At 40.7% G+C, this 14,789-nt stretch overlaps 1 protein-coding gene across 1 annotated transcript; it reads right to left on the reverse strand.

The window, feature by feature from the left end:
* Positions 1-10,369: 10,369 nt before the first annotated feature.
* LOC124788435 lies at positions 10,370-11,155 on the reverse strand. Its single transcript, XM_047255706.1, has one exon. It carries the CDS (start codon positions 11,153-11,155, stop codon positions 10,370-10,372), a length of 786 nt encoding a protein of 261 aa, XP_047111662.1.
* Positions 11,156-14,789: the final 3,634 nt, after the last annotated feature.

The raw sequence follows: 14,789 nt of genomic DNA on the forward strand, positions 1-14,789 counted from the left end.
AGCTTCGTAGAGTCTGTGCAAAATAACGTGGCCAGTAGATGCACACTCTGTGGGGGGGGGGGGGGGGGAATTGTGAGCAGGCACTGGAGGGGATATGCTGAGCGCTGGAGACAAAGTACTGTTCTAAACTGAAGCCTACACTCACATTTTTGTAAATATTAAGTGTACCCTCTCCACTCCCCCACTTGCATGGTTCAAATGGTTCAAATGCGTCTGAGCACTATGGGACTTAACTTATTAGGTTATCAGTCCCCTAGAACTTAGAACTACTTAAACCTAACTAACCTAAGGACATCACACACATCCATGCCCGAGGCAGGATTCGAACCTGCGACCGTTGCGGTCACGCAGTTCCAGACTGTAGCGCCTAGAACCGCTTGGCCACTCTGGCCGGCGCTTGCATGGTGACCATTCGAAAAGATCAACTGTCACCTCTGCTTCCGTTAGTGTCCAGAAAGGATTCCACGAAAAAAAACTAAAACAGCGATTTATTTTCGCCTTTCTTTTTAACCATGTGTAACTTTCAGAGAAGCGTCATGAGTGGCGAACTTTGAGTAAAACCTATATTACTCTTGTTTACTTGTTAAAATTTGCGTCATTCGTCAAACCACAGCGGTGTTTACACAGTGTCACCTCACTAACATGTTGTGCATACGCAGTGGCGAGACAATTCTGAAACTGTGCTTTACTAAGTTTATTAAATGAGGAACTGACTAAAAGTAAGCTCAATAGCTTATGAAGAAGCGTATCCTTGCTACAAAAATAAACGTGTAATGTCTTAACTTATGCTGTTCCGAAACCTGTAGCATTTCTCGTTTCACCAGTTATCGATGGCCCATTATAATTACATTTTTGTCTAAAAAGTCTGTAGTTAGTGGAATAAAACAGTAGATAATAAAGTTTTGCATAATAACCATTTGACAGAACACTCTCCTCTCTGAGTGCTGTCATTTGCCAAAATCTCATTTCGATATCTCAAACTTTTTCTGAAATATGGCGAATGTTGTGGATATTTCATTCTGGCTTTATCGCTGGCACGCGCGATCGAAAATGAGTGTGCTACATCAGGTCAGTTTCCTCAAGATTGATGAGGGATAGAGACCTCCATCCAAGTCCAACGAAAAATTCAATATCTTATCTAAATTTCTTATACAACAACAGTAATATGCACCAAGTGCATTATCATATTTTTCATTGCAAACTTTTTCGTTTCTCACGCAGTGTCTTACTTAAATGGGAATATCACAGTAATTATGACCATTAAGGAAATGATGGGCACGTCATCTTGACGCTGACATATAAAGCTATAAGTAACGCAAAAATTAATTTTTTTAACAAGCAGTTTCAGTAAAATAGTGTGAGAAAGATTGCAGGACGTGCGTCTTGGTTCGGTCACCGCAGCACTTCAACGACTGGCTGAAGTGGGCGAACATTGTCGGCCTTCCCCTTCCGAACAAATGAATGAAATTGCACAGCACTTCAGACGGAAACTGGTCACTATGCATCAGCCACTGTACATTCGTCAAAGTTACAAGAGAGGCAATCACGCTGGTTAACGTCCTCCTGGTTGCTAAATAACATTTGCTTGGTGCGTGTTTTACTTTGGTTCTGGGCAAATAGTTATTTGGGATGGTCAAGATAAACAGGATGCATGTGAGTATATGTACTGTGAGGATTAATTCTAGTGCATATCACAGATAAGGCTTTCTTTTTATTCAGATCCGTGGACCATTTACACTGTGGGTGAAACTAGTAGAACACTGACAGTTTAGAGCAGTAGCCTCATGCCATGCTATACAATGTAGCAAATTTTCTTGGCACATTGACATATGGGTTGGTAAGGGGGCTAAAATACGAGTCAGCAACAATATGAGAGCCTCCATCTAGCGCGCGAAAAACTTGTCTTCCCGTGTTATGCCATATTTTGAGGTTGGTTTTTAGTAACACACGCGTATTCACGGTCCGCTTAATGTGTTAATTTTACGGTATGGGTAACTTTCCTATTAAAAAGAAAAACATTGAAGATGACTCGGTGAAAGAAGCAAATAACGCTGACAAAAATGAGAATGAATTGATTCCAAGTGTATGTCTTGTGACAGCAGTGCAACCTATTGGAACATTTCGTAGGTACCTACAGCATTATTTAACCTTTGGACCTTAAAACTGTCCGTTACCAAAATGTAACCTGTGTGGAGAAAAAAACTAAGCATTGAATCCATGGTCCCTTGTAAACTGAAAAGACAATTGGACAGCAAACATGGGCGCTTATCTGAGAAAGATAAGAACTATTTTAGCTGATTGATTTCATCATCAGAAAAGCAGGCCATAGTTACAGCAAACATCTCTGAAAATGCACAGTCATAAAGTTGCTGAAATAGTAGCGAAAAGAATGAAACCCCCTGCAGCTGTAGAGGTCGTAATTTTTCCTGCTTGTGAAGAAACAGTGAAATCGGTGTAGGTGACGGCGCCAAGGAGGAAATATCTTTGATTCATTGTCAAACGATACTGTTTTCCAGTAAACTGATGACATGTCTTCATACATTCAGGGCAATGAAAGCTCAGCGGAAATCTTGTATTTTCACCACAGCTCGACGAGACAACTAATGTAAATAAGAAATGGCAGTTACTGAGTTACATAAGATTTGTTGATGAGGATTCGATTACTGAATAATTCATTGTGTGTACTGAAATGCTCTCAACGTCAACTGGTTCAGATGTGTATAATTCTACATCCAGCACCATGGAGCAAAACGGGCTGCCTTAAAAAAGTTATCTTTCTGTTTGCACAGACAGCCCACCAGCAATGACCGGAAGATTAAAAGCAAGTTTTTCCGAATGTAGGTTCAACACATTACTTCATACATCTTGTGGCTCTGGCGGTGAAGACTACTTCACTAGTACTGAAGACTGAAACAAGATTTCCCCAACATATGTTCAACAAATTTCTTCATACATCTGGAGGCTTTGCCAGTGAAGACTATTCCAACAGAACTTAAAAATATTTTAGAATCAATCATCAATATGGTAAATTTCGTTAAATCTACGGCTCTTAATACAAGACTCCTCAAACAATTGTGCCATGAAGGGAGATCTCGACAAGACACTTTGGTTCTGCATACTGAGATCCGCAGGTTGTCAATAAGCAGAGGCCTGGAAAGATGTTTTGAATTGAGAAAAGAGCTGTTCAATATCCTTAGCATCGAAAAGGCAGACTTTGCAGCTCATTTAAATGACAAAAGTGCTGTGCAGAGGTAGCCCATTTGGTTGATATTTTTCGCCATTTAAATTATCTGAACGAGTGTATTCAAGAAAAAGGATAAAACGTACTGACGTCAAATGATAAACTCACCAGGTTCGTAAAAAATCTTAAGAGTACGAAAATCACACATGGAAAAAAAAAACTTAATATGTTTCGTCCTACTTTCGAGATAGATACACAACGGTGACGTAACGCATGGACTCATTTTAAATCACCTCGTGGTTCGTAAGAGTAACATGGCACAATACTCTCCCTAAACCACTGTTGAGAAAAACGACTGGGTGCGCTATCCATGTCTCCAGAATCCACCAACGAACCACCGACCTTCCTCTGCAGGAAGAAGAACACCTCATAGAACTTCAGACAGACCAAACACTTTAACTGAAATATAATGAACTACCACTTATCGAGATTTGGATGTTAGCTAAGAAAGAGACTCATTAATATTAGTGAAAGCAGTTAATACCATTTGTATTTTTCCACCATCTATTTGGACGACTTGGGATTTTCGGCACTAACCAACATAAAAAAACAAGAAACTTAAGAGATTTCTCTCATCTGGATTGGAAATGCGCGTGTGTTTGTCTTCAGTTCCACACGAATTGAACTTCTGCCTAAAAAGTGATAGGCACAAGTTTCTCATTGATAACTCAAACATCTGGATTGGAAATGCGCGTGTGTTTGTCTTCAGTTCCACACGAATTGAACTTCTGCCTAAAAAGTGATAGGCACAAGTTTCTCATTTATAACTCAAACTTGGAAGGTGTAAACCAATAAACAACCTAAAAATAAGTTTAAGTTCTGGAATATTTTTATATATTCTGTTGCTTGTTTTTAAAAATAAACATCCAGTGATATTACTTCAGTTACTTTTATTAGCAATATCATAAACCCTCAGAACCATCGAAGCACGCCTAGCTAATTTCGCAGCACAATATTTTGCTGCTGGTTTAAAGACTGATATCAAATATCATGTAGTTTACAATAAGAACTAACTTATTTTAAGCCATACCTTAAGTGGTTATTTAATTATTGGCTTTAAGGCATTTCAGATAGCCGTAACAGAACGATAACCATATTGGCACGAATATTACGAAAAGTGATGTGGCGTATTTTGTATATAAGGTCAGTTTAATTTTGATCATTGCCCTGACCGGTGTAGCAATGACATTTCATATTGCACAGATAACCAATAAGCTACTGACACAAATAAATGAAAACGTGGTAATCTACATTTTACATATAGGTTATAATTTGTCATACTAGAGAGGGGAGCAGAAAAAGTATGGTCATTTTTTTTATTTTGTACTTAGTTAATATTGTTATGTTTCTTGCATTTTTTTTTTAGGATAGTTCAGAATGAGTAAATTGTATAAGCAATTTATGAAAGAGTTTTAGGAACTTTTGTTGCTTAACTGTTTTATAATTAAGGATGGCAGTTGGAAATGTGCACTAGTGGGTATTACTTTCAGATTCTATTATTCTCACAAGTACAAAGAGAATTTAATGGATGTTAAAAATTTTCAATGGATAGTTTTAAGTGGAAAGGAAGAGATTCTATCTACAGGTGTATTGCACTGTTGTTTGAGAACAGTTGTAGTTTGGAAAACTCCAGTGGTGCGTGCAAGTGTTATGGTTGTCTTGGCCATACGTTCATTACACAGTAGGTCACAGAGTATATATGTAGTCTCTATGGCGTATAGATGTCTGTGACCTCCTGCTTGAGAAAATGGCAAAGCAAGTGCTTCTCCTCAGCACTGCTACATAATAGACAGCTTTGTAATGGTTTCTGCTAAATATTTGTTTTATTTATTGCATAAAAAATGGTAAAGTCTCAAAAATAAGTCTAATGACTGTGTTTCATATTTCAGGTATGAGTACTACAAAATTTGTTACATTTGCGTACTTCAGCGTTCTTGCTGGAGTGTCAGGGATGAGCTTTGTTATTCTGGTATATGTGGCTCAATTGGGGTTCGACTGGCAGCAGCTGTTGTGATAGATGACTTCATTGGCAGAAATATAGTGCCATTGAATTTACATGTATAGTGTTTATATCATCCATTTTCAACTTTCGAAAACCACAGATCTATTGTCTCCGTATTATCAAAGATATATACGCCAAACAATGTTATACTTTCAACGCTATTTGTTTGCATTACTATAATGTCCAGTAGATTCCAAACTAAGAAAGTAAATATAAATTAATTCTTTTTTCTGTCTACTATTGAGAGGCGACGTGGCCAGTTTAGACACGAGTTTTTATTAATTTTTTTGTATTTTGATTTTTAAAAACAACCGCTGATTTGATATCCAGAAACTGCTACACAGTAAATTAATGCAAAAATAAATCTGCACAATAATGCACCTTCTTTTATTTTAGCTTTTTCTTGGCTTCTTTTTGTACACACATTTAGCTCATTTCGTTTTGGAGAGTTGGCTACACTGGCCGGCTGCTGGTTCTATACAGCCAGTGATGAAGCTAAGGATAGATGACGTATGTCATAACAAGAGGTGAAAGGATATTGCCATATTCCCACGTCATTATACCACATTAGAAATCGCAGCGACTTACGCTGTGTTGGGTCACAACCCCGACATTCATCACATGCTCGGAAAAAAACAGTCAAGTATCCGTGATAACAACGAAGAAGAAAACGGTTTGTTTCGGCGCTAGAAATTCATTTCCTGTTTTCTCGCCCGCACTGGTCATTTGAAAGTATCATCCGAACGATTATGCAAAACGGACCTACTGCGAACATATGAGCCGTAGAGAAGTGCTAGAGTGCTGATCTACACTTCAGCGGAAAACTGGGGAATAGGGTAACGTCTGATTTCACCCGTCTGCTTTGACCAATGATGTCATCTTTCGAATACAGACGATCGTTTATAGTTACCAAGACAAAAGACAACCTTTAATAAACAGCCGATTACACCCTTCAACATGGCAACCACAGGACAGATCATTACGCTCAAAACCAACGTAAAAAGCATGGGACGTATTTCAATCAGCAAATACAATTAAATTATCTGGACAACCACGGGAATGAGGGGGTTTTTGGCAGAAGAAAATTGAAAAGAGGGGTTAATGAAGCTAAGATTAGTGCACAGCAGCCAAACTATCGAGAAACAGGATGCGAATTCATGTAGAAGAAACAGAGCGAAAAATCCGGAAAATACAAAAATGGAATTTGATTAGCTTGACCTACATAACTCAAACGAAGACAGCGGTACCAGACAGCGCCAAATGAAAATACAAATTAACCAAGAAATAACACACACGAATATGTCTAGAATAAACCGAACATAAAAATATCGAAATTACACGGTTGGAATTGAGTTTTTCGCTTGACCTCAGCTCATATGAATATAGCGATACCGAAAAACCCCCAAATTGAGCCATGAAAAACAATACTGCCAGTTCTGCTAGATCAATATAACTGAAACTCTTAATAATCGTTTCAATCGCAGTAATTTAACTTGTAGTCTTAAGTTCCTGCCTAAACTTGCCCTACTGCTACCTGTTTCTCTATCGACAATGGGTCTAGAGAAGCAGGGAATACAACCCGTCGGCTTTGACCAATGACGTCAGAATTGGCCAGAGAGCATTTATTACATAGATGAAAGAGGTGACAAGACTGTTCAGAAACAAAAGAATACGACAGACGAAAAATATTGTTGACATATACCAAGGCAAGTAGTATTTTCACGTTAAGGATATCGCGTGTTTGCATCGTATTATTTCTGTGGAAAATGAAGGGGAAGAATGGATGGAAATATTGGTCGCATAGAATACGTACCCCACGTCACATATATATGGGTTGTATCTCGAACCTCATTCGAACTGTATTGTTTAACTGCAGTACGGGATACAAGTTTAGCGTACGTCGATTTCTTCGTTTTCGTTAGCATTAATTCTGTTGTTCAGTTGTTTCTTTCGCCTCTGTTACCACTAATAGTCTATTCTTACGCAGATAGTAGTATTACCGATGGCAGAAGGAGCTACGTACATAATATTTCTACCCCCTACTTCCGTTGACCTATATATATGTACACTGCAAACGAAAACGTGAAAATGGACGTACGTTACATTTGCAACCTGTACCTCAGTTGAACTACACGAAGAGGCAATAAGACGACACATATACAATTTGTATCCAGTACTTCACTACGGGGTACAGTTTTCTTTCGCCTTTGATGCTAATGGTATCGACTGAAAGTTATTGTTTTGATCACAGCAGTGACAATAGTATCCCATTCTTTAGTTGAGCTGTATAGATATACACAACATTTGTATCCTGCATATATAGGTAAATCTCATCAATGTTGTATATGTCATTCTTTTCGAATACGTAGTGCCACTGTAAAGGTCAACTGAAGGGCGCGATACAAATTTTAGTTGTGTCGGCCGTTTCCCCTTCAATATTGCTAGTACAGATTGGAAAAAATCGTACTGATGCTAGTACTGGGAAACGAAAGAAGAACGACAGCTGCGAAATTTCTATTACGTACTGTAGTACATGAAAACATACATAATGGCGTAATACAAAAATGAAATACGTCAAAATAGTCAAATGCAGTAAAAGAAAAAAAAATAGAAAACTGAACTTACCACACGGGAACTTCTTAAAAGAACAGAAGCTCGGCTCGCCTCGAAAGACGTCAACAAATATCACATACCCACATGCACAACAAGCAAAACATTATGAAAACACGCACACACACACACACACACACACACACACACACACACACACACACACACACACGCATACACACATATTCACCCCCCCACCCCCCATCCTAATGTGAAATTAGCTAACATTTTTCGGGCGGTACATTTGCCCATCACGTTTAACAAAACATTTAAACGGGCAGTGTGTTTGGGGAACACTACACCTCCATGAATATTCGTGTAAGTGACTGAAGTGTGGAAATCCGGCGTTTCCCTTCCCTACAAGAGATTTCACAGCTGACCAATAACCCTCTATGCTATTTGTGAAAGCCCCTGCGGATAATAATCTGAACTCAGTATTGTGATTAACTACGAGATGCTGATAACCCCTTTCCGCTGAATCCCTATATGAAGAAAAACCATCTGAAATTACAGTGGAACCCTCTGCAACGTGATCTTAAATTAAGCTGACCAAAACTTCCTTCCTTCGATTGGGTACTACTTTAAACACTACATCGTCACATTCTTGACTTGAAACGACAGCCCCCCAAACCCGTAGTCCCAACAGAGGTTCCCCCCTGTTGTACTTCCTTTTGCCAAAATGCAACTCGTCATTTTCGACTATGACATTCGTCCTCCCCCCCCCCCCCCCCCTCCTCCAACGACCCCCTATACCTCGCGTATTCCCTGCAAAAAGAGTCCCAATGAACAACTGTACTCTTACTTACACGACATTCATGAAAACACAGCCACACAGGATATCTCAAACACCATCAGTACGTGATTTTCATAATGTTTCTCAAGGCGAGCTTAGATTTTTTTAACCACGTCCCTCGTCTAATGGACTGCCACAATCGATCTTTCCTGTAACGCCATACGAATAAGTCGTGAGTACGGCGACGAGATACACTTGTGAGGCGCATATGTTCGCCGCACCAACGACATGGAACATACTCGGCAACGAGACCACACATTTGTAAAAAACAAATCGTGGCCAACACGTTTACGCCCATAGCCTCTCTCCAATCATCTATGTTCATCGGAACAGATAAATCAAGAACTACAAACGAAAATCAGAAACTAAAAATTGTCCTAAAATAAGAAACGAATATTCCAAGTTACCTCAATATCACTAAGAATGAAATTAAGTACGGAATGAATTGCAAACAAACAATTATTTAAATAAATGCATACGAAGAATATTTCGAGCAATATGTTGCGATCTCTTTTAAAATCACATTCAATTATTTTAATGGTAGCGCTTATCCGGAACACAGAACTGTTTCATTATCTATGGCCGAAAGTGAAGACATTATTATCTATGAGTAATGTATGACGTCATTGGTCAAAGCCGACGGGTTGTACCCCCAGCTTCACTAGACCCGACAATTTAAGCTATGCTCTGATTTTCAACCAAAACTACCCCCCCCCCCCCTCATACAACAATTACATGCTCGAACAACAACACACAGGACATCCGCCAGAATAAACGGAACAATGCAGTCCAAGAAACACACAATTGAAATCGAATATTTCATTACACTTGATCTTTATAGCCAGCGAAGACAGTGATACATAAGCCCGACACCCAACCATAAAAACCAGTATCGCAATTATAACTAAACCAATACAGCTGAAACCCAAACTTCGATACAACCCCCGTTCACCAAGTGAAAGTTTTAGTTGTGCACTAAGGTTCCTGTCTATCCTCAACAAATGTGCTACATTACAAAAACACCCAAATAATTATAAGAAACAACAATATAATTATCACTAATCGTTACACTCGTAATAGTTCAAGTTGTGGTCTTACCTTTCCCTTTCAAATCGTGTCAAATACGGAAATACACACCACAGTTTACAAGCACTATAATTTACACGAGAACTATGGCAACCGCAAGCAACATCTAATAATAGCCCGATCACATCCTTCGCATCGTTAACTCATGACATCATACGGGATGTCATGGGTCAAAGCAGACAGGTGGAATCGGACCGTGCACTTGACCCTCTGCTTTCTATATGCAGCTTCTAGGATTTTTTTTCTCCTTCTCGAGAAGTGCGTCCCCAGAAAACATTTTGGCGAACGCTTTGGTGTCGTAAAATTATAGTTAAAATTTAAACTTCAATTTTTGTATCAAAACACACTTCCTAGAAGTACCGTAGCCAAAATACAACATAAGACGATTCCCGCGAGTGAATCTTCGACACTCACGCGTCGAGGTTCGGTAAGCATCTGTCGAAGTATTGACGTGACTTCAAGAACACAGAGGCTAGCCAAACCCAGACTTCGAGCATTAGTAGTGTGGGCGTAATATCCACCTAACAATTAACGCAGTTAACTTCACTTGCGGGTTTATTGTAAGCATTTGCCCTCATTTACAAGAAGACCTGCGTACCATCAAAGCAAGCTGTCGCTTGATGCTGATGTTCGTATTTTATACACGATTAATAAAGCAGAACAACGAAGAAATAAAAACTCCAAATAATGTGCACAAGTCTGCCACATAGAGGGCAGATGATCCAAATGTCGCAAAGACGATATCTTTCGGTATGGTTGGCTCGCACCGAACATTTTTGCATTTCTTGCGGAGCATCTTATCTGTGGCTTCCCTCAGCGCTACGTTCATGATTGCAGCACCCGTCCATCCACAGAGCACGCCCGACTTCAGGAAGACGCATGTTTGGATCTTTCTGTAAGTGTCGCAAACGAATGTTTCATTTTTATTACAAATCCACTGGGCTGGGCCCTCGCAGTCTTCAAGATCCCAATAGAGTTTATTCAGACAATTCTCTTGCGTTTTGTAGTCTGCCCTGAAAGTGTTGTTGTTACATAGCATAGAACTAAGAGCAATCGTACCGATCAACAGTGTCCTGAAATAGATCATTTCTTCGTCTGTTGCACAGCTGATTGCCACGGGAACCATTCTCTCAAGCGCTTCTTCAATTCTGCTGCAAAGATCGTCGAGATTTTTCACGGAGCTAGGTAATATACCCACGTCTTCGGGGTTCGCGACGCCCATATGACTCAATCCCTTGATAAGAACTTGTTTATCGCACGACGCTTTTCCACTTTTGTGCTTACTGGACGAAGCTGTTTCGGAGATGCTGTAATTTACAGTAGAAAAATTATAATTGCACATCACTTCTGCCTCTTTTTGGCATAAACAATTTTCAAAGATAAAAATTTTTAGTAACAGAAGTATAACGCAAAGTCGCTTCATAGATCGCAGAACTCTGTGGAAACTCGCACAGGAACGATCGCTAGGTTTCCTCGTCACTATAGCTATCCCCCGGTTTCTGTAGCTGTTTTGATGGTAGTTCGATACGTACTTTCCGTATTACTTGCAATGCATTGTCGAAGCCGAATGCACCAGAGCTCTCAAAAATATAGAATAACTTCGCTGCACTCTTCTATCAGCGGCAAACAGTTACGACATTTAGAACTACACATATTGTAATATGGAAAGCTTCAATGTTGATAACTCAATTAATACAGCTTGTTTGCACAAACAACAGACTGTCTTCTGCATTCAGAGATGAAAACTATATATGTTTGCCATAGACTACGCATATCTTGCTAATACTGCGCGTGTCGACAACATCAAATCGAAATAGTCAAGTTATGTTGGAATGACACTGTTTTTTACATTTTTCGACAGCAGAGAAACTTTAATATTACACGTATTTGTCCTGTTTTCACACATTCATTTATTGGTAACACAAATAGTGCTGAACTGTTGCCGCAACGTATGCAGATCGAAAGTAGTCGACGGAGAATAAGTCAGTTTGTTGTATACGTACACTTTTCGAGCAATGTTCATCTACACATAACATTTTTAATTGACAGTTGCGTAATTTCCATCGTGTTAGTTACTTTTGCAAGCTATTGCGCTTATTTTACGGTAGTCATAAAGTTTCTTTTACGTGTTGAATCCAGCCAAACGCTTTAGATAACAATGTGCTTATAGCCGACAGGGAGAAGTTTATAGAGGTGTGTGTGTGTGTGTGTGTGTGTGTGTGTGTCTGTACGGGAGATTTTATTCAAACCTTTGAATTTCTTAATGTGAAATTTATTTTGTAATATAGTAGTTATTTTCGCCTAAAATACGTCAAATAAATACATTGAGAAATGTGATATGCATCTACATCTACATCTATACTCTGCAAACTACCGCGAGGTAAATGTGAGAGAGTACGTCCCACTGTGCTAGTTAGGGTTTCTTCCCGTTCCATTCACGTATGGACCGCGGGAAGAATGACTACCTGAATGCCTCTGTACGTGCAATAATTAGTCTAATCTTACCTTCGCGATCCTTTGCGAGTGATACGTAGAGGAGATCATTTGAAGCCGATTCTTGAAACTTTGTTAATAGACTTCCTCGGACTCTTGAAGAGTCTTCCAGTTCAGTTCCTGCAATATCTCTGTGACACTCTTCCATAGATCAGACAAACCTATGGCCAGGCATTCGTGATGTCCTTCTCTGAATACATTGAATATCCCTTGTTATTCCTATGTAGTATGTGTCACTCACACTTGAGTAATATTCTAGAACCGGTCGCACGAGTGATTTGTAGGCGATCTGCTTTGTAGACTGATTGGACTTCCCCAGTATTCTACCAATAAACTGCAGTCTGCCATATTCTGCACCTACGACTGAGTTGATGTGATCATTCCATTTCATATTCCTGCAACGTGTAACACCTAGGTATTTGTATGAGTTGCACGATTCCAGCAGTGACTCTTTAATATTATAGTCATACGATACTACGTTTTCTCGTTTTTTGAAGTACGCAATTTTACATTTCTGAACAGTTAAAGCAAGTTGCCAATCTTTGCACCACTTCGAAATATTATCGAGATCTGACTGAATATTTATGCAGCGTCTTTCAGACAGTACTTTCTCATAGATAACTGCATCATATACAAAATATCTGAGGTTACTAATAATATTATCTGCTAGGTCATTAATATACAACATGAATAACAACAGTCCCAAAACATTTCCCTGGAGCACACCTGAAGTTACTTCTACATCACACTATGGAGTTGTCTTGTGACAGCCAGAGCGAGAGCACCAGCAGCAGCGAGTACTGTTTGTATAAAGCGTTTTTGTACTTATTTGCTGCGCTTAGCTTTTAAATAGTTTTTCTGGGAAAACCTAGCGTAGTTTTCGCGTCTCGTATTTCAGTGAGTGTTTCTTGATTATCAGAGTAGCTCATCAGAAGATTATCTTGGGAATTTGTCACCGTATAGAGTAGGGTAAACATAGTCATGTGTAGGGACTGTGGTTGTTGTGAGCGGACGCAAGGAGAATTGGCCACTCTTCGGGGACAGGTGGAGGCTTTGTCTGTTAGGCTCATCGAGCTCGAGGCGCAGGCGTCGGCTCGTAGTGGCGTTGGGGCAACTGTGGTGAGACCTATGCCTACTTCGGTGGCCTTGGAATCACATGGAACCCCTGATGTCGCTGCGTCTTCCGGCAGTGAGCATCTTACCGGTCAGCCATCACTCCAGGGTGAATGGCGGACAGTGGTGGGCTCGCGCGTGCCTGGCCGAAAGGCGAAGGTGGGATCTGGCCGCGTGGCAGCTGCCTTACCCCTTTCCAACAGGTACGGGGTGCTTCCTAGTGGTGATGACATCGTTTCCGAGCCACCACAGGATGCCTCGCCTGTTGGGCCAGTGGCCGATTCTCCGGCAAGGTCCCGACAGTCACAGAGGGCGGGCCTATTAGTTATAGGGAGCTCCAACGTTAGGCGGGTTATGGAGCCCCTCAGGAAAATAGCGGGTAGGTCGGGGAAGAATGCCAGTGTGCACTCGGTGTGCTTGCCGGGAGCTCTCGTCCGTAATGTGGAGGAGGCCCTTCCGGCAGCTATTGAACGCACTGGGTGTGACCGGCTGCAGATAGTAGCACATGTCGGAACGAATGACGCCTGCCGCTTGGGTTCTGAGGCCATCCTTGGTTCCTTCCGGCGGCTGGCTGATTTGGTGAAGACAACCAGCATCGCACGCGGAGTGCAAGCTGAGCTTAATATCTGCAGCATAGTGCCCAGAGTCGATCGCGGTCCTCTGGTTTGGAGCCGTGTGGAGGGTCTAAACCAGAGGCTCAGACGACTCTGCGACTATAATGGTTGCAAATTCATCGACCTCCGTTATTGGGTGGAGAACTGTAGGGCCCCCCTAGACAGGTCAGGCGTGCACTACACACCGGAAGCAGCTACTAGGGTAGTAGAGTACGTGTGGCGTGCACACGGGGGTTTTTTAGGTTAGAGGGACCCCCCCTTGGGCGAAACGATAAAATACCTGACGACTTACCAGAGAGGACATTATCATCGTTGATAAAGAACGTCCGTCCTCAGAGACCAAAAACAGGAAAAGTTAACGTAATATTGGTAAACTGCAGGAGTATCCAGGGCAAGGTTCCTGAATTAGTATCTCTTATTGAAGGAAATAGTGCGCATATAGTATTAGGAACGGAAAGTTGGTTAAAACCGGAAGTGAACAGTAACGAAATCCTAGACACAGAATGGAATATATACCGCAAGGATAGGATAAACGCCAATGGTGGAGGAGTATTTATAGCAGTAAAGAATTCAATAATATCCAGTGAAGTTATTAGCGAATGCGAATGTGAAATAATCTGGGTTAAGTTAAGTATCAAAGGTGGGTCAGATATGATAGTCGGATGCTTCTATAGACCACCTGCATCAGCAACCGTAGTAGTTGAGCGCCTCAGAGAGAACCTGCAGAACGTCGTGAAGAAGTTTCGTGATCATACTATTGTAATAGGGGGAGACTTCAATCTACCAGGTATAGAATGGGATAGTCACACAATCAGAACTGGAGCCAGGGACAGAGAC

The sequence above is a fragment of the Schistocerca piceifrons genome, chromosome 3, assembly GCF_021461385.2.
Source record: "Schistocerca piceifrons isolate TAMUIC-IGC-003096 chromosome 3, iqSchPice1.1, whole genome shotgun sequence".
NCBI classification, from domain to species: domain Eukaryota; kingdom Metazoa; phylum Arthropoda; class Insecta; order Orthoptera; family Acrididae; genus Schistocerca; species Schistocerca piceifrons.